Source organism: Macaca fascicularis, chromosome 4, assembly GCF_037993035.2.
Source record: "Macaca fascicularis isolate 582-1 chromosome 4, T2T-MFA8v1.1".
In the NCBI taxonomy this organism is placed as follows: domain Eukaryota; kingdom Metazoa; phylum Chordata; class Mammalia; order Primates; family Cercopithecidae; genus Macaca; species Macaca fascicularis.
This window is the reverse complement of record NC_088378.1, coordinates 134,707,615-134,727,360: the sequence shown is the minus strand read 5'-3', so window position 1 is coordinate 134,727,360 and position 19,746 is coordinate 134,707,615. Positions and strand designations below refer to the sequence as shown.

Genomic DNA, 19,746 nt, shown 5'->3' with positions numbered 1-19,746 from the left:
TACTGGCTAACTCAATGAGCACTTACTATGTTCCGGGGGTGATCACAGGCCCTACCCATGTACTAACTCATTTAATGCTCACAACCATCCTAGGAGGTAGGTTCTGTTCCCCAGTGTACAGATGTGGAAACAGGCCAGTGAACAGAGAAATCACCTGCCCCAGGCCACCCGCCGGTAAGCCCTACACTCTCGTCCACAACACTGCCCATGGTTGCTGGTGGGTTTCCTGCTCTTGTTCACCCAGCTCAGCGCTTGGCACAGTGAGAAGCTCTGTAAGTGTTTGTTGAGTGAACAAATGCTGCCCATTGTCCTGCACCTGCAGAGCTGCTTTCCCTGCTATTGAAGGGGCATGGCTGGAGGCAGAGGCCACAGAGGTGACCACACGAGGGCAACCTGTAGTACCAGCGCCTGGTTCCACCCGGGGAGCATCTGAGAACTGTGTCCTTCCACTCCTGAGTCCAGCACTTCCCAGGTCAGGTCAGCACTTTAACTCCTTAGGAAGTCTGTGTTTATTTTATTTTATTCATTGTAATTTTTTAAAGTTTTTAGAAACAGAGAAAGGGTCTCACTTCGTTGCCCAGGCTGGTCTCGAAGTTCTGGGCTCAAGCCATCGCCCACCTCTACCTTCCAAAGTGCTGGGATTACAAGCCTGAGCCACCACACCCAGCCCTGTGTTTCTTTTTCTTTCTTCCCTTCCTCCCTTCCTCCCTTCCTTCCCTTCCTCTCTCCTTCCTTCCCTCCTTCCTTCCTCCCTCTCTCCCTCCCTCCCTTCTTGTCTCCCTTTTTCTCTCTCTCTCTCCCCTTCCTTCCCACCCTCCCTTTCTTCCTTCCTTTCTTTTTTTTGTTTTTGAGATAGAGTCTCACTCTGTCGCCCAGGCTGGAGTGCAGTGGTGCGATCTCGGCTCACTGCAACCTCCGCCTCCTGGATTCAAGCGATTCTCCTGCCTCAGCTTCCCGAGTAGCTGGGACTACAGGTGTGTGCCACTACGCCCAGCTAATTTTTGTATTTTTAGTAGACACAGGGTTTCACCATGTTGGTTGGCCAGGATGGTCTCGATCTCTTGAGCTCGTGTCCTCCCCCAAAGTACTGGGATTACAGGTGTGAGCCACCACGCTCGGCCTTCTTTTCTTTCTCTCTCTCTCCTCTCTTCTCTCTTCTCTCTCTCTCTCTCTCTCTTTCTTTCTTTCTTCTCACTGGAGTCTTGCTCTGTTGCCCAGGCTGGAATGCAGTGGTGTGATCTCTGCAACCTCCGCCTCCCGGGTTCAAGTGATTCTCCTGCCTCAGCCTGCTGAGTAACTGGGCCCACAGGCACACACCACCACGCCTGGCTAATTTTTGTATTTTTTGTGAAGACGGGGTTTCGTCATGTTGGCCAGGCTGGTTTCCAATTCCTGACCTCAGGTGATCCGCCCACCTTGGCCTCCCAAAGTGCTAGGATTACAGGCATGAGCCACCACGCCCGGCCACTAAGTCCCCTTATTTCTATCTCAAGCCCAAGTTGTCAGGAACTCACTGAGTTCTCCCATCTATGGAGGAAAGAGATCCATCTCATGGTTCTGCCACCTGAACACCCTGGGACAGCTGCCCAGGGGTCTGGGCTGTAGTCTAATCTGGTCAGTCTTCTTTCTTCCACTCGGATTTTTCTCAAATAACGTCCCTTTCTCCCCAGACTAATCCATTTTCCTGAATTCTTCTGATTCTCTTCCACACCTTGTTCCTCTCTACCCCCAAGTCTTTCTTCTCCCCTTTTCAGCTACCCATTTATTTCCATATTCATTGTAAATACAGTTATTCGAAGTCTTTTCCAGATTGTTCTATTATCTCAAGTTTCGGGAACAGAAATTCTCCTATTGTGATGTATGCTGTCTGTCTGTTGCTCATGGTGACTCAGTTCCTGATGCGTTTGATACTTTCTGATTGTGAGCTAAAGTCGGATTTTTTTTTTTTTCTCATGGTGGCTCAAGTGGCCTGGGTTGTGAAGGCTCCCTCCAGACACAATTTTTCCTTTGTCACTGTACTCCGGGCCAATTTAAGAAATCCTGTTTTTGTGGTGATGGTCGTTACTGTGGTAAAATATAGAACATAAAATTTACCATCTTACCCATGTTTAAGTGTCCAGTTCAGTGGTATTAAGTATGAATATTCAAAGTGTTGTCACCATCACCACCATCCATCAACAGAACTTGTTCCTCTTCCGAAACCAAACCTCTACACCCACTAAACACTAACTCCCTATTCTCTCCTTCCTCCAGCCCCCGGCAATCACCATTCTATTTTCTGTCTCTATAAATTTGCCTACTCTAGGTACTGCATATAAGTGGGATCATGTAAGATTTGTTCTTTCGTGTCTGGCTTAGTTCACTTAGCCTAATGTCTTCAAAGTTCATCCATGTTGTAATATGTGTCAGAATTTCCTTCCTTTTTAAGACAAAATAATAGTCCATTGTATATGTGATCGTACATTTTGTGTATACTACTCTATTCATTCATTCATTGATGAACATTTGGGTTGTTTCCACCTTTTGGCTATTGTGACTAATGCTACTATCAACACTGGTGTAGAAATATATTTGTTTGAGTCTCTGCTTTTTTTTTTTTTTTTTTAAGACGGAGTTTCGCTCTTGTTGCCCAGGCTGAAGTGCAATGGCACAATCTCGGCTCACCGCAACCTCCGCCTGCTGGGTTCAAGCGACTCTCCTGCCTCAGCCTCCCGAGTAGCTGGGATTACAGGCATGTGTCACCACGCCCAGCTAATTTTGTGTTTTTAGTAAATCCATGTTGGTCAGGCTGGTCTCGAACTCCCAACCTCAGGTGATCCGCCCACCTCGGGTTCCCAAAATGCTGGGATTACAGGTGTGAGCCACCGTGCCTGGTTGAGTCTTTTGGGTATATACCCAGAAGTGAAATTTCTACCTCATATAGTAATTCTGTGTTTAATTTTTTGAGACACCATCACACTGTCTTCCACAGTGGCTGCACCTTTTATATTCCCAGAAGCAATGTACGAGGATTTCAATTTCTCCATATCCTTGTCAACACTTGCTATTTTCTGTTTTGTTTTGTTTCTTAATAATAGCCATCCTAATGAGTGTGAAGTGGTATTTCACTGTGGTTTGATTTGCATTTCCCTAATGGTAAGTGATGTTGATCATCTTTTCATGTGCTAATTGGCCACTTGTATATCTTCTTTGGAAAAATGTCTTTCAACAATGAATAACTGCATGAATAATTGAAAAAGTAAACAGTGAATTTTCAAGTCCTTTGCCTATTTAATCAATTTTTTTTTTTTCTTGAGACAGGCTCTCCCGCTATTGCCCAGGATGGAGTGCAGTGGTGCGATCTCGGCTCTCTGCAGACTTGACCTCCTGGGCCAAAGCAATTTTCCCACCTCAGCCTCCCTAGTAGCTGGGACTACAGGTGCATGCCACCATGCCCAGCTGATTTTTGTATTTTTTGTAGAGATGAGGTTTCACCTTGTTGCCCAGGCTGATCTTGAACTCCCGGTCTCAAGCGATCGGCCCGCCTCAGCCTCCCAAACTGCTGGGATTACAAAGTGCTGAGCCACTGAATCAACTTCAAATTGTTTTTGTTGTTGTTGTTTTAAAATATATTTTATATTTTAAAAATATATCCTATATATTGGCCAGGTGTGGTGGTTCATGCCTATAATCCCAGCACTTTGGGAGGCCGAGGCGGGCAGATCACTTGAGGTCAGGAGTTCAAGACCAGCCTTGCCAACATGGCAAAACCCTGTCTCTACTAAAAATACAAAACTTAGCCAGGTGTGGTGGCGCACATCTGCAGTCTCAGCTACTTGGGAGGCTGAGGTGGGAGAACCACTTGAACCCGGGAGGCAGAGGTTGCAGTAGCCAAGATCACGTGACTGCACTCCAACCTGGGTGACAGAGCGAGACCCTGTCTCAAAAATTTTTTCCCATTTCTTGGGAAATTGTGTCCTTTTTTTTTTTTTTTTTTTTTTTTTTTTTGAGACTCTGTCATCTAGGCTGGAATGCAGTGGCTGGATCTCGGCTCACTGCAACCTCTGCCTCCCAGGTTCAAGCAATTCTCCTGCCTCAGCCTCCCGAGTAGCTGGGCTTACAGGTGCCCGCCACCACACCCAGCTAATTTTTGTATACTTAGTAGAGATGGGGTTTCACCATGTTGGCCCAGCTGGTCTCAAACTCTTGACCTCAAGTGATTCACCCACCTTGGCCTCTCGAAGTGCTGGGATTACAGGTGTGAGCCACCACGCTCGGCCCCCGAAAGTTCTTAATTGTAATGAAGTCCAGTTTATTTTTTGTTTTGTTGCCTATACTTTTGGTGTCATGTCCAAGAAATCCTTGCCACATCCAATGCCAGGAAGTCCCTCTTATATTTTCTTCTAAGAGTTTTGTAGTTTTAGCTTTTATGTTTCTGTCTTTAATCCATTTTGGAGTTAATTTTGTAATATACTAAAGGTAAAGTATATTTTTTTATATATACTTAAGGTAAAGATTCTACTTCAGTATTTTGCATGTGGAAGTCCAGTTTTCTAAGTCTTCTTGAAAAGACTTGCCTTTCCCTCACTGAATGGTCTTGGGACCCTTGTCTAAAATCATTTGACCATATGTGTAAGAGTTTATTTCTGGGCTATTCTATTCCATTAGTCTAAATGTCTGTCTTTATACTAATACCACACTATTTTAATTATTGTAGATTTGTGGTTACATATTACAATCAGAAACTGTAAGACTTCCAATTTTGTTCTTTTTCAAGATTGTTTTGACTATTTGGGGTCCTTTGAGATTCCATATAAATTTTAGGATGGATTTTTCTGTTTCTATAAAAATATTATGATTTGCATTTCAATAGGGATTGCATTGAATCTGTAGATTGCATCAGGCAACATTGACACCTTAGCAATATCAAGTCTTCTAATCCATGAATATAGGATGTCTTTCCATTTATTTGTGTCTTCTTTCACTTTGGCAACATTTTGTGATTTTCAGTGTACAAGTCTTTTGCTTCCTTGGTTAAGTTTATTGCTAAGGGCCAGGCGCAGTGGCTTACACCTGTAATCCCAGCACTTTGGGAGGCCGAGGCAGACGGATCACGAGGTCAAGAGATCAAGACCATCTGGCCAACATGGTGAAACCCCGTCTCTACTAAAAATACAAAAATTAGCTGGGCATATTGGCAGGAACCTGTAGTCCCAGCTGCTCAGGAGGCTGAAGCAGGAGAATCACCTGAACCCGGAAGGTGGAGGTTGCAGTGAGCCGAGATCGCGCCACTGCACTCCAGCCTGGGCAACACAGCCAGACCCCGTCTCAAAAAAAAAAAGTTTATTGGTAATACTTTTATTCTTTTTAATTGCTTTTATAAATGAAATTGTTTTCTTAGTTTCCTTTTTGGATTTTTCATTATTAGTGTATAGAAACAACTAATTTCTATGTGTTAATTTTGTATCCTGCAACTTTGCTGACTTTATTAATTCTAATAAGTGTGTGTGTGTGTGTGTGTGTGTGTGTGTGTGTAATCCATCTTGGTTTTATGTTTACTTTTACCTGGAGACTCAGGCAGGGACAGGTTTTCTTGTCATCTTCCAAAGCCAGTGGGTAGGCTTTTTCTAGCTCCCTATTCATTGAGGAAGCAGGCTTCAAGGATCCCAGCTGTCTTCAAGAGTACTGGTTTCAGCTTCCTGCTTCATGAAGGCCAAGGCCTAGGTCATGGCCCCTGCAAGGTCAAGGTCATTATAATGCCAGCACCTGGCTGCTAAGCCTATTTCCCTTCCAATACCCTCCCTTCAGAGCTCCTGGTGCATCAGCTCGTTCAACCTCCTGCTTTTCTGCTCTCTCTTGATTTAAGAAACAGACACATTATATTTCTACGTATTCAGAGCACAGGAGTCCCAGCATCCCACTTCCAAATGAGCATGTCAAGCACCTGCATTCAGAGAAGACACCTGGAAGCCAAAATGTTGCCATAGTGAAAGGCCTTATTCCCGAATACAGGTAGAGTGGGGAAGACCTTGGCCCCTTCCCACACAGGCAAGAGTGTTGCCTCCCCATGGGGCTGGTAGCCTGCTAAGGCCCAAGCCACATGGGTGGGTTGTCTACTGTTACTGAGGGCCTACTCTGTGCCATATACCATACTAGGTGCTTTACATACATTATATGTCATTGAATCTTCCCTCCAGTCCTATGAGGTAGGTACTATTATTGTCACTGATTCACTTGAGAAAGCTGCCAAAACACAGATAACAAGGGGCAGAACCAGGATTCTGATTCAGGTTGGCTCAGCCTTTTATCAAATACATGTAGTCTTCCTCTGTCCTTTCAAAAGCCTATAGCTTCCTCATCTTGTCCATTCCTCTGCGGGTAGGGTCTGTGGTTTCCTTTCTCTTATCTATCCTCAACACACAGTGGGTGTGACCTGGGTGCAACCAGTCACAGCTCTGCAGAGGTTACTATGATTTTGCCCCTGAAGGATCTGTCCACAACTTAGGAACTCTAACAGCTTTTGGCCTGAGCCCCCGTTACCGAGAGAAAGGAGCTTTTTGCCAAGGACTCCAAGGGGAGTGCACTTGATGCTGGTCGGGACCCAAGGCACCCAGCCCTCCCTGAGACATTGTGTGAGTCGGGCTGGGCCTCAGACACAGCCCCCACTGCCCCACCCCAGCCAGGGTGGTGCTTGTGTGGGAAGGACTTTAAATCCAGCTGCCAGACCCCTGCACGGGAGAAGGAGAGACGGCTGGCCACCATGCACGGCTCCTGCAGTTTCCTGATGCTTCTGCTGCCGCTGCTGCTAGTGCTGGTGGCCACCACAGGCCCCGCTGGAGCCCTCACAGATGAGGAGAAACGTCTGATGCTGGAGCTGCACAACCTCTACCGGGCCCAGGTATCCCCACCAGCCTCAGACATGCTGCACATGGTAAGTGTGGCCACGGCGCTTGCTGGCTGGGATAGAAGGGGTGCTGGCCAGGGTCTGTCACCAGGCCCTCTTACCCTGCTCCACATGCTGAAGCTATTTCAGAATTCTTCTCCTTTCTCTGGTCAGTGACAGAGTCCCTGAGTCCCTGACATTATGTTACATTACTTTTAATGGCAAAAACCACAATTACTTTTGCACCCGCCTAACAAAATTCACAGGCCCCTATAAGCAACCTCATAATACAGATGAGGAAAGTGAGGCTCAGAGGGACTTGCTGGGGTCACACAGCTGGTAGAGCCAGACCCAAAACCCTGGCTTCCCACTCCAGTGACCTTTCCCCAGCATTTCCTCAAATGCATGTGCCCTCGGTGGGGGAACCCGGGAAGTTCTTAACACCTTTGTGAAAACGGTCTTTCATATGCCTGCCAAGAAGAGGACAAGAGGAAGCAGGGCAGCAGGATGGGCATGGGCACCTGGGGTAGGATGCAGGTGCTAAGGAGGTAGGTGACAGCAGGATCCAGAAGCAGAGAGGGCTCTGGATCACACAGTCCGAATTCTGTCTTGGTTGCCTACAAAACCTGTGATTCGAGGCAAGTCCTGTAACCTTGCCGATCCCGTGTCTCATCTGTAAAAGGCGGTCAGAATTAGAGCTATGTATATACCAGTGCGGACTGAATCTCACAGATATCATACTGAATGGGGAGGAAATAAAATCTCTAAAAAATACACAGTAGGGTCTCTTTACATGAAGTCTGAAGACATGTAAAAATACTATTTATGTCCGGTGAAACACGCAGATGTAGTAAACATACATGTGCATGCACACAGGAGACAGAGCCAGATTTAGGGCTGGTTACTTCTCTTAGGAAGAGCTATTTATGGCAGGGTGAGAGGCGGGCTGTCTATATGCAGGATTAAAGGAGATAAAGTGAGAAATTCACCCCCTTCCTGCCCTCCCTGAGGGCTGAACTAGCCTGTCCCCTCCACCCACCCTCAGATGGCTGGGGAGGTTGCTGGGCAGTGTTTAGGGATCAGGGACCCCTGGAGCTGGTGCCTGAGAGAACAGATGCTCCTTGGGGAACACAACAGTGAGCCTGGGGCCCCAAACCTAAGTTCTAACCTCAGTCCCATGTGATCTGACTGAATTAACTCTGGGTGGACCCCTTTCCCTTCAAAGGTCTCTGTTTCCGGATGGAAACATGGGCTGGCGATCCCTGTCCTGGGCGTCAGACAGGATGACATGTGAGAAAGATCTAGGAAGAGCTCTGCACACACACCCAGCACTGCCGTTCACAGCTGTGCCAGCCTGGGCATCCAGGAAAGGTAGACAACAAACCAGGAGTCGCAGACGCAGCTCTGTCAACAGCGCGCTGATTGAGGCCTGTGACTCATGGTTGGGCTTCAGTTTCCCCACCTGTAGATCCCTGATGCCTACAGTCTTGCTGGCTGAGATGGGGGCCACACAGGCTGGGAGCCACTTCTCAGACAGAGGTGCACCTTGGAGCGGGCCAACATTCTGGGAGGCAGTTGGGATACTGAGGGGATATGCTGCTGCCTAATGGGGAGTGTTTTGAGGAGGAGGAGATGAGGCTGGGGCTGGGATGCCAGGAAACATTCAGGAGAAGACTCAGGTTCAACCTCAGTAGTGACGAGGGCAGGGACTCTGCAGCCAAATGGCCTGAGTTCAAATCTTGCCTTTGTTACTTATTAGCTTTGTGACCTTGGCTAAACTCTCGGTGCCTCGGTCTCCTCATCTGTAAAATGGGGATGATAACAGTGGAATAATTCCCTTGTAGCTATGGTAGTTGTAGGGTTAAATGAGTGAATATGTGTAAAGCACTCAGAAGAATGCCTGGCACACAGTAAGTGCTCAATAAGTGTCTGATTAACACAAAAGAGGGAATGGATCCAGGGTGAGCCAGGTGGGGGTTATCATGAACGCTTCTCTCTCAGCCTCCAGGTCTAATCAGTACCAGTTTTGCCCCCTTGAAGGTTCAATTGTCCTTGAAATCTAACCCTTCCTCCTACCCCCTTCTCTTTTTGGCACAACCCTGGTTCAGGGTTCTTTCATTCTTGAACCCAAGGACTCCTAGGATAGCCCCTACCTGTTCCCCAGCTTCTGGCCTCTGCTGTCAGAATGAATAATCCAACACATGGGCCTGACCCTGCTCAAAATCCTTCAGTGGCTCCCACAGCTCCCTACTGCCTCAGGATAAAGCTCCGGCTCCTAACTGAGAAGGCTCTGTGTGTTCTGGCCCCTGCCTATCGCTCCATCCTCCTCTCCCGCTTGCCCTTTGTTCTTCTGTAACCTGAACAGCTTGTCTTTTCCCAGCCAAAATGTTTCCCAGCTTCATGCCTTTGCTGATGTGTGCCTTCTGATTAGGACGCCTCTCCCCCCAGCTGGCTAATGCCTCATCTTTTAACACTTAGCTTGGTGTCTCCCTCTCCACCTTTGGCTGGGCTAGATGGACCTCTTTGGTGCCCCTATAGTACTTGTTGCACATCTGTCATTTACCATGTGGTGGCCCAAATGATTTTTCTGTCAATGGAAGCTTGGGCTTCTTGGTTCCTGCTGTTGTCCCAGGGCTGACACAATGCCCAGGACTGTTGAATGAATGAATGAACGAGTGAATGAATGAATGAATGAATGAATGAATGAATGGGCTTGCTTCTAGATGGTGACCATGTGGCCAATGTGGGTGGATGCTGAGAGTCTTACAACTCCACAGGGGGCCCTGGATGACTGACTGAGAATCCTTAAGACCAAACCAATGACGCTAATGGTGGGGCTCCAGGTATTTTGTCAGAATGGAAATTACAGGCAGACTTTGTAGGGGGAGACTGCTTTAAGCAGGGCCCTATCTCAGTCATCAATAGTTGACAAGTATCTGTTGAGCACCTACTATGTGCTAGTACTGCACCAGACACTGGAGATCCATCCATACCCTATCCTGACGGCACTTACAGTCCAGCCTGGCACCTCACAGGTCATCTCAGACACCCTGACTCTGGTCGCCAGCACCCTGCCCCTTTCCCACTCCCAATCTCCCACTGTTGCCAGAGTTGAGAGAATCTCAGGGACCAGTGATTCAGGACAAAAATGTCCAGAGAGGGAAAGATACTCACCCAAGGTCACAGCTGTGGAGCCATCCCAGCCAGGTGCACCCATCCCCATGCCAGGCAGCGGCTCCTGAAAGCCTTGAGCGGGTGAGGAGTGGGTGTGGCCACACAGCCACCTCCCCTCAGGGTCACCCAAGCTCTTGGCGCTTTATGGGCTGTCTGGCTCCCACAGCTGGCTGGGCCCCCATAGGGTGGAGCAAAAGCTGCCTCCAGGCCATGGATTTCCAGGAGAAGCCAAGGACAGCATTTAATGGGATCCAGGCTTCCCCTCCTCAATCCTTTGGGTTGGATGCCTTGTTAATCCCTCTTCCCACCCACACTCGGCCTGCCTCTCAGCCAGGGACACAATCTCAGAGGCCCTGAACCTAAAATTTCCCCTCCCACCATCTCACCTGAGGTCCCCACTGGAGAACACTGTCACTGGGGTTGACGGTGGGTTACCGAGGCTCTGAAAGTAGGCCCCTTGGTGAGAGGCCTGTGACATTCAGTGTCACCTACAGTCACTTAATTTTCTTGGAGAAAGGGGGTTGCCATTGACAAGGGTTGGGAGCAGTTAGGAACAGCACTGGGGAGGGAGCCTGCAGAGGGTAAAGGCATGGGGGCTGGGTGTCCCAAGGGGAGGGTGGGGGCTTAGAGGGAGAGGAAGGTGCCAGCCCTCAAGTCAGGTTCCTGGTTGAGTGGGGGTGAAATGGGCTGAATAAACAACCCAGCCCCTCAACATCGATCTCACCAGACATCCTGTGCTCTTCAGAGAAGTTCAAGGAGGCCTGGGAGGTAGGCAGGGGCATGTGTGGCCACTTTTTTCACATGAGGCTTTTTATGTGACACTGTCACCAACACCACCTCATCCACTCTTCTCAGCCCTCTGAGGGTGCAGAAAGGTTAGACAATCCGTGCAGTCACACAGCTGGTGAACGGTCCGGCTCCACGGCCTGGGGTGGCGGCCTCCACCTCCCCACAGAAGCCCACCCAGAGCTGAGACCTGTTCCAGGCCATGCCCAAGAGTCACCCCGCTAAGGAGGTGCCGGAAGGCTTTCCCCACGACTTCCTCGACCTTTTGCTTGGTCCCCACAGCATCTGTGGGCATCCTCACCTCCCTTCTCTCACCTGCCCTGCAGAGATGGGACGAGGAGCTGGCCGCCTTCGCCAAGGCCTACGCACGGCAGTGCGTGTGGGGCCACAACAAGGACCGCGGGCGGCGCGGCGAGAATCTGTTCGCCATCACCGACGAGGGCCTGGACGTGCCGCTGGCCATGGAGGAGTGGCACCACGAGCGCGAGCACTACAACCTCAGCGCCGCCACCTGCAGCCCGGGCCAGATGTGCGGCCACTACACGCAGGTGTGGGCAAGGCGGGCGGGGCAGGGCGGAGCCTCGCGGCGTGGGGGTGGGGCCACGTGCTCCGTGGGCGGGGCCACCTCTGCCTTCACCGTTCCTAAGCGTCCTCGCTACAAGAGGCGGGCCTCACTCCAAGTCCCCTCAGATACTTTGCAAATCTTGTCCTCTCACTGCAGCTAATACGCTGTCTAAGCCTCTGACGGAGTCGGCTTCTCTACAGTCTTTTGAAAACCTAGGCCGCTAGGCCAGGCGCGGTAGCTCACGCTTGTAATCCCAGCAATTTGGGAGGCCGAGCTGGGAGGATCGCTTGAGGCCAGGAGTTGGAGACCAGCCTGGGCAACATGGCGAGATCCCTGTCCCTACAAAAAAATACAAAAAACTTTGCTGGGCGCGGTGGCGCGCACCAGCTACTCTGGAGGCTGAGGTGGAAGGATCACTTCAGCCCGGGAGACTGAGGCTGCAGTGAGTCGTGATCACGCCCCTACACTCCAGCCAGGGCAACAGAGGGAGGCCCTGTCTCAAAAAAAATAAAATAAATAAAAAGGGGTGGGGGCGGTGGGACATGTTAGGTGTCACAGAGCCAGTTTTATGGATCGTGGTTATTGACCTAGGCAATACTGTGCGGTGCTCCAAGTGGTCCTGCCCCTCTTGCCCCAGAGAGTGCAGGGCTGTTTGCCCCAGCAGCAGATAGTCCCTTAACTTCTCTCTGTGGCTCCTTCTCATTTATTATGATGTCTAATTTGCTACTTGTCATCTGCCAGGGACTAATAAAGCAAATAGACAATTTTGTCTAGTTTTTCTTTTGCATTTAACAATTATACGTAATGATGAACAGCAAATTGTGGCTGAATGAAGGCTTCAGGGAGATTTCTGATAGAATTTCCTGCTCCCCAATCACACTTTGCTCCTGTCTGGATTCTCACTGCATTTTGAAAGTTTGGGCTTGCAGATAAGATGTGTGTGTGTGTGTGTGTGTGTGTGTGTGTGTGTGTGTGTGTGTGTAGGGGAATTAACATTAGTGTAACTGAATTATTTTTTCTCCTCCCAGTGCTTATGTGTTGTACAAATAGTAACATGACAAACAATTAAAAGAAAAGAAAAGGAACCAACCATCTTCCCACCCACACCCACCAATTCCATTTCTTTTTCATGGTATTTTTAGTCTTCATCTTTTTTTTTTTTTTTTTTTTTTAGTCTTCATCTTTAGGGAGGAAATCCCAGCAGCACCCACCCAGGTCAGAAAGTTGTGAGGGCCCAGCACCCTTCCTGACCCTTTCTCTCTGGATCCTGCCACCCCTCCCTCTCCCTCCACCCTCACCCACTTGCTTGTGCAGGGATTGTTATCAGGACCCAGCAGGGAGTAAGTCAGCGCAGCTCCACCCCAGCTTTCTCTGGGGCTGAGGGTGCATGTATTCTGGAGTTGTTTCTGCCCGAAGGTGTTCAACACTGAGGAGACCTTCAGCTGATTTCAGCAGAGATTCCTGGGCAGATTGGGCCTAGAACCAGCAAGGAAAGGCTGCTGGTCTCACCCCATGGCAGCACACAAATGTTGTTGGATTTTTTGTTTGATAAAGACAGAAGTCATTCTAGCAGCTAAGAGACCCACACTGAGAAACAACCAGAACAGGTCCTGCTCACCTGTGATTTGGGGGAAGTTCCACTTTCAAAATGGCTCCTCCTGCTCCCCACCTTGGACTTTCCTTGTTGCTGAGGTCTAAAATTCTACCATTTGAGATTCTTTCCTTTGCATATACCCTTCATTTAAAATGCAAGGGCCTCCAGGAAGAGCCCACAGAAAAAATTAATGAGGGTGTATCACAGTCCTGGAGCTGAGGGAAGGTTTTGAGAGGAAAAGAGGCCTGGCAAAGTGGTATGTGTGGTTAGCAGAGGAGAGTAGACCGTTAGGGACAAACTCCCCCATCCCTCCCCCTGGTCAGAGTTTTGTCCTGAACCTGCATGGCTTTGGGAACATGAACGTCACAGGCTATAGGGTGCCTCTTCTCCCCACCCCTGTAAGGGGTGTAGTGGGATGCCAGGAAGGCACCATGCCACCTCGCATGGGGCTGAGCTGCTAGGTTTGCCGTCCTTCAGGTGGTTTGGGCCAAGACAGAGAGGATCGGCTGCGGTTCCCACTTCTGTGAGAAGCTCCAGGGTGTTGAGGAAACCAACATCGAATTACTGGTGTGCAACTATGAGCCCCCGTGAGTGCTGGGGGGAACCCTGGAGATGGAGAGGGGGAAGGCACAGGCAGAGCCCAGGGGAGGGCAGAGTTGGCCACAGCCTGAGGGAGTGGGAGAAGAGGGGTCAGTCTGCAGCTATACCATCCAGGGAGCTGTGAAGGCTCCGATGGTGGTCTGCTCTCATCGGCCAGAGAGGGCCAGGAGGAGCCCAAGATTGCCTAGCAAGTCAGTGGCTGGCAGTCAGGAGACCCAAGGGCACGTCCAGAGTAGATGTGTGTATAGGAGTTGGGGAGAGGGTTGGGAGAGGTCGACACCCTACCCTCAGCATCCTCCTGACCTCCTGTAGGGGGAACGTGAAGGGGAAACGGCCCTACCAGGAGGGGACTCCGTGCTCCCAATGTCCCTCTGGCTATCGCTGCAAGAACTCCCTCTGTGGTGAGTCCACGGGTGGATGGGTAGGGGCGGGGAGTGTGGAAGGGATGCGATGCAGACTGGATGGTCTAAGAGCCTCCCTGGACTGAGCGGGACGTGGGCAGGGGAGGGGCCGGGCGGGATGCGACCACCGGGGGTCCCTGGCAGCTCCCTTAGCCCTCCACACGCAGCCACTTTGGCGCCCTGTCGTTCCAAGTGGCCGGATTTCAACCCTTCAAAGGGAGGATGTTAGAAAGTCTGGCGGCTTCGGGGGGCCCGCGTGAGGTGGACGTGGCCAATCGTTAGGGTCTTGAGGAGCGGGCGGGGCCAGGCCGGGGGGCATGGTCAGAGGGCTTCAAGAGGGCGGGGCCGGCCTTGCCGGAGCCGTGGGAGGGACCGGGATCCCGCTGGAGAAGTACCCTGAAAAAGGGCAAGTACGAATGTAGAGAGACTTGGACCAGGAGGTGGAGAGAGGAGCAACTGTGTCAATCACCAGAAGTAGCGTTTCTTTTCTTTTCTTTTCTTTTCTATTTTTTTTTTTTTTCTTTTTAACAGAGTTTTGCTCTTGTTGCCCAGACTGGAGTGCAATGGCTCGATCTCTGCTCACCTGCAACCTCTGCCTCCCGGGTTCAAGCAATTCTCCTGCCTCAGCCTCCCAAGTAGCTGGGATTACAAAAGCCCGCCACCACACCCGGCTAATTTTGTACTTTTAGTAGAGATGGGGTTTCTCCATATTGGTCAGGCTGGTCTCAAACTCCTGACCTCAGGTGATCCGCCTGCCTCAGCCTCCCAAAGTACTGGGATTACAGGCGTGAGCCACTGCGCCTGGCTTGTAACTTTTATTTTCAATGAGGGGCATATCCGCTGGAGAAGTGTGTGTGTTTGTGTGTCCTAGTAGGACATTTGATCGGGTCGCTTGGTTTGCGGTGTAGTGAGAGATGTGAGGTCCTGCTTGCAGCACTCAGGCCAGTTCTCCTCTGTCCTATCAGAATCCATCGGAAGCCCGGAAGACGCCCAGGATTTGCCTTACCTGGTAACTGAGGCCCCATCCTTCCTGGCAACTGAAGCCTCAGACTCTAGGAAAATGGGTACTCCTTCCCTAGCAACGGGGATTCCGGCTTTCTTGGTAACAGAGGTCTCAGGTTCCCTGGCAACCAAGGCTCTGCCTGCTGTGGAAACCCAGGCCCCAACTTCCTTAGCAACAAAAGACCCGCCCTCCATGGCAACAGAGGCTCCACCTTCTGTAACAACTGAGGTGCCTTCCATTTTGGCAGCCCACAGCCTGCCCTCCTTGGATGAGGAGCCAGTTACCTTCCCGGAATCGACCCATGTTCCTATCCCAAAATCAGCAGACAAAGTGACAGACAAAACAAAAGTGCCCTTCAGGAGCCCAGAGAACTCTCTGGACCCCAAGATGTCCCTGACAGGGGCAAGGGAGCTCCTACCCCATGCCCAGGAGGAGGCTGAGGCTGAGGCTGAGGGAGAAGCTGAGGCTGAGTTGCCTCCTTCCAGTGAGGTCTTGGCCTCAGTTTTTCCAGCCCAGGACAAGCCAGGTGAGCTGCAGGCCACACTGGACCACACGGGGCACACCTCCTCCAAGTCCCTGCCCAATTTCCCCAATACCTCTGCCACCGCTAATGCCATGGGTGGGCGTGCCCTGGCTCTGCAGTCGTCCTTGCCAGGTAAGGCCCGTGGCATCGGTCCCACTCCCCTCCTGGCTCTGGAATGGCAGTGTCCTGCCCCAGCTGTAGGTGGTATGAGCACGGTGGGGCATGCGCCCTGTGAGTAGGAGCTTCCGCCCTGGCTGCTGCCCCACCTCCTTGCATGGTGGGGTGGGTGGGACGGCAGGCACAGCCGTCTCTAGGCTGAGGCAAAGCCTCTTTCTTCCCACAGGTGCAGAGGGCCCTGACAAGCCTAGCGTTGTGTCAGGGCTGAACCCAGGCCCTGGTCATGTGTGGGGCCCTCTCCTGGGACTACTGCTCCTGCTTCCCCTGATGTTGGCTGGAATCTTCTGAAGGGGATACCACTCAAAGGCAAGGCCTGGTGCGGGGGGCCCTGGCCTCATGTCCACCTAGATTGTCTTCCTCCAAGTAAGTGGCCACAGCTTCCTGGGCAGGTCCTGCTCTGTGGCCCAGCAGCCCCCCTTCACCCCAACTTCTGGCCAGATTCCAGGCTAGCACTCTTATCCTCCTGGGAGGTGTCTACAGGGGCAGCCCCTGGCACTGCCCCAGGAGTGCCTTGGATCTGGGTAGGCCCATCCCTCAGCTGGCTGCAGACTGTTCTGAGTGGTATTCACACGTACCCACTCTCAGGTTGTCCTGTGGCTATTAGCTTCTCTCCTAGACAGAGGATCTCAGGCTTCCCAGGAACCCCTGGGCCCCTTCCAGTCCCCTGGCCTCTTCCTTGAGCCATCTGAATCCAGGACTGTTCCCCAGAAGTGCCTCTTGCCTTCTCAGGGTGAAGAGGTCAGCTGTCCTCCTGTCATCTTCCCCACCCTGTCCCCAGCCCCTAAACAAGATGCTTCTTGGTTAAGGCCCTCTGGAAGGGAAAGGCTACGGGGCATGTGCCTCATCACACCATCCTGGAGGCACAAGGCCTGGCTGACTGCGAGCGCACGGGGCCGCCTGAGGACTGCACACCGGGCCCACACCTCTCCTGCCCCTCCCTCCTGAGTCCTGGGGGCGGGAGGATTTGAGGGAGCTCACTGCCTGCCTGGCCTGGGGCTGTCTTGCCCACACGGTATGAGTGCTCTCCCTGAGTGCCTGTGTAGCTGGGGACGGGGATTGCAAGGGGCAGATGAAGGACAAGCCCCACTGGAGTGGGGTTCTGTGGGTGGGGAGGCAGGGACAAGGGAAGGAAAGCAACTCCTGACTCTCCAATAAAAACCAGTCCAACCTGTGGCAACTGTTCTTTCTCTTTCACATCCCCCTCCTCTAAAACACTCCATTTAGTGTCTCCTCTTTGGGACGCACCCTTCTTTTCCTTCCTATAACTCTCCCCTCCCCCTAATCACAGGCGGCCGCCAGGAAGGGGAAGAGCCAAAGGAAGGCCAAGGGTGCTGGACTGACTCTCCCAGCTTCAGGAGTCACCAGCGGGGCCTAGACGGGTTTGGAGCCCGGGATCAAAGCATGGCATGAGGCCTCTTCACAAGGGTGCTGCTGCCCAGGCCTGTCTGGGACACAAGGTCAGAAATGTACGTCAGGCAAGGCTCTGCTAGCCCCAGGTGCTTGGAAGAGTCCTAAGAAAGGGATCTGGAGTCCCAGACCCTCCCCAGGGGAGCACAGGAGGACCGTCCAGAGGTGCTGAGGATCAGAAAGGCACACATATGTTGGAGTAGCAGTGGTGGGTGACTGAGGGTGGCTTGGATGGTAGGGAGGGGCAGGGCAAGTCTCCAGACCACCACTGGAGGGTGAGCAGTCAAACAGGACACCACCCAAGTCAGGGCAGGGCTGGGAACCAACCTGTAACCAAGGAGGACACTTCCCTCTTTTACTTTTTTTTTTTTTTTTTGAGATAGAGTTTTGCTCTGTCACCCAGGCTAGGGTGAAGTGGCGCGATCTGGGCTCACTGCAACCGCCGCCCCCCAGGTTCAAGTGATTCTCCTGCCTCAGCCTCCCAAGTAGCTGGGATTATAGGCGCCTGCCAACACACCTGGCTAATTTTTGTATTTTTAGTAGAGACAGAGTTTGGTCAACAGCTGGTCTTGAACTCCTGACCTCAGGTGATCCACCCACCTCAGCTTCCCAAAGTGCTAGGATTACAGGCGTGAGCCACCACACCTAGCCTACTTAGTATGTTTTTTCCAGTTCTATTCAGATATAACTCATAACATAAAATTCACCCATTTAAAGTATGCAACTCAATGGTTTTTACTATATTCACAAGGTTGTGTAACCATCACAATTTTAGAACACTTTCATCACCCCCCCAAAAAAAACCCATACCCATTAGCAGTCACTCCCTATTTCCCTCCAACCTCCCCAGCCCCCATCAACCACTAATCTGTCTACATGGATTTGTCTGTTCTTAACATCCCATATAAATTCTTGACATATCATATATGTTATGGTCTTTTGTAACTGCTTCTTTCACTTACCACATAAATACATATAATTTGTTTTAGACCAGGTCTTGCTCTGACACCCAGGATTATAGCTCACTGCAGCCTCCAACTCCTGGGCTCAAGTGATTCTCCCATTTCAGCCTCTTGAGCAGCTGGGACTATAGGTGCATGCCACCATGTCCAGCTAATTTTTAAATTTTTTGTAGAGACAAGTTCTCACTATGTTGCCCAGGCTGGTCTTGAACTCCTGGCTTCAAGCAATCCTCCCAAAGGACTGAGATTATGGTTGTGAGTCGCCGCTCTCAGTCAACATACTTTCAAGGTTCATCCATGTCGTAGCATGAATCGGAACTTCTTCATTTTTATTGCCAAGTCATATTCCATTCTATGGAATATTTGTTACATTCTATAGAACATTTCCATTTTATTTGTCATCGGACACTCAGGCTGTTTCCACTCCTGAGCTACTATGAATAATGCTACTCTAAGCATTCATGTACCAGCTTTTGTGTGAACGTAAGTTTCCAATTATCTTGGGTATATACCTAGGGGTATAGATAAGGAAGTCCCCAAAGGCCTGTCAGAGGCCTTTTAGCTTTGCCCATTGGATGAGATTTCCCAGGAGTGGAGGTCATCAGCTCTCGACAGGACACTCCTCCTCCCATCACCCCTCCCTTTGCCAGCAGCTGAGCTCTCCTCCTGCCCAATCCCACCCAATCTCCTTTCTCAGATGAGGACCCAGCATCCTAGTTTCTAGGACTAGTCAACAGGAAACATGCCAAGTGCTAGGAAGGCAGATGAACAGGGCCTCAGCCCCCAAACATCAAAGGGTCTAGAAGCATTTCACACACACAAGAATTTGAATGAACTGCAAACTTCCTGTTTTATTAAAAATCTGTACTTTGCTCAACCAGTAACTGGGACACAGTATCAAAAGACATTTTCATGCCATTTCTGGGTGTGGAAGATGGCTTGGGAAATGAAGTTGAAACCCCCAAATTCAGGAAATTACTTGGGAGACAACAGCAGCCCTCCCTGAGGTGACTGGCCAAGGCCATCAAAACCTTGCTCTGTACTCCGGGCAGCCTCTCTGAACTTCTGGGAGGAGCTCTTCAGATCCAGCTTAGCTCAGGCTCCAGAGATACAGGTGCCCCTCAATCTAGGGGGGGCCTTAGGAATTAATCCATGCAAAAACAGGATCTGAGGGTGGAGCAACAGGAAGAAAAGACACCCCAGAACAGTGGTCTGTCTCTGGAAAAGCACACTGGGCTGGAGAAAGGCCACGGGGCAGACTCCCCTCTGAAGGACCTGGGAACCCAAGGTCCTCCTCTACAGGCTTGCCCTGCCCACCCCCACGTGTTCCTCCCACTACCTTAGCCCTCTGGGGTGTTTCCCTAGAAAAGTTAATATGGGTGACAAAGTTATGAGACCTTGGTGGCCTCAATCAGTGTACATTTACATAACACCCACACAGGCACACTTCTGTGTTCCTGGGAAACGAGGACATGTGAAGTGAAACTGTCCGTGAGTCCACTGTTAAAAGCTACCAGAACCCAGCTCTCAAAAGCCAGGATACCTTGAGCAAGGGCAGAGAAATACCTGGGGGAACCTAGCTGGGCCTCAAAATATGTGTAAGCTTTGTCTGCTTACAGACCCCAGTGCTGGGCAAAAACCATTCGATGGAAGGGAGGTCTGCCCGTTCTAATGTAACCGTGGCCACTATAC

At 50.8% G+C, this 19,746-nt stretch overlaps 1 protein-coding gene and 1 long non-coding RNA gene across 4 annotated transcripts; one reads left to right on the top strand and one right to left on the bottom strand.

The window, feature by feature from the left end:
- Window positions 1–831: 831 nt before the first annotated feature.
- Window positions 832–5,724, bottom strand: LOC141410113 (uncharacterized). Its single transcript, XR_012433838.1, has 2 exons — window positions 5,545–5,724; window positions 832–2,064 (listed from the first exon to the last, which is right to left on the bottom strand). It is a non-coding gene; the product is annotated as an uncharacterized lncRNA (long non-coding RNA).
- A 991-nt stretch (window positions 5,725–6,715) lies between these two features.
- PI16 (peptidase inhibitor 16) lies at window positions 6,716–16,857 on the top strand. 3 transcript variants are annotated; one of them, XR_012433837.1, is made up of 7 exons: window positions 6,716–6,910; window positions 11,149–11,370; window positions 13,459–13,568; window positions 13,894–13,982; window positions 14,514–15,640; window positions 15,852–15,991; window positions 16,415–16,857. XR_012433837.1 is itself a non-coding variant. In XM_005553141.5 (7 exons), exons 1-6 carry the CDS (start codon window positions 6,740–6,742, stop codon window positions 15,971–15,973), a joined length of 813 nt encoding a protein of 270 aa, XP_005553198.2. In that variant the 5' UTR covers window positions 6,716–6,739; the 3' UTR covers window positions 15,974–15,991; window positions 16,415–16,857. The 3 variants fall into 3 exon arrangements, 2 of the variants coding, with proteins under 2 accessions (XP_005553198.2, XP_005553197.2); XM_005553141.5 differs by having other exon boundaries at window positions 14,948–15,046; XM_005553140.5 differs by having other exon boundaries at window positions 14,948–15,640.
- The last annotated feature ends 2,889 nt before the right edge of the window (window positions 16,858–19,746 follow it).

Coding starts and splice junctions, on each gene's coding strand:
- PI16 (XM_005553140.5), top strand. CDS start 6,740: ATGCACGGCTCCTGCAGTTTCCTGATGCTTCTGCTGCCGCTGCTGCTA. Junction 11,371..13,458: donor TGTGCGGCCACTACACGCAG/GTGTGGGCAAGG, acceptor GCCGTCCTTCAG/GTGGTTTGGGCCAAGACAGA. Junction 15,641..15,851: donor TCTGCAGTCGTCCTTGCCAG/GTAAGGCCCGTG, acceptor TTCTTCCCACAG/GTGCAGAGGGCCCTGACAAG.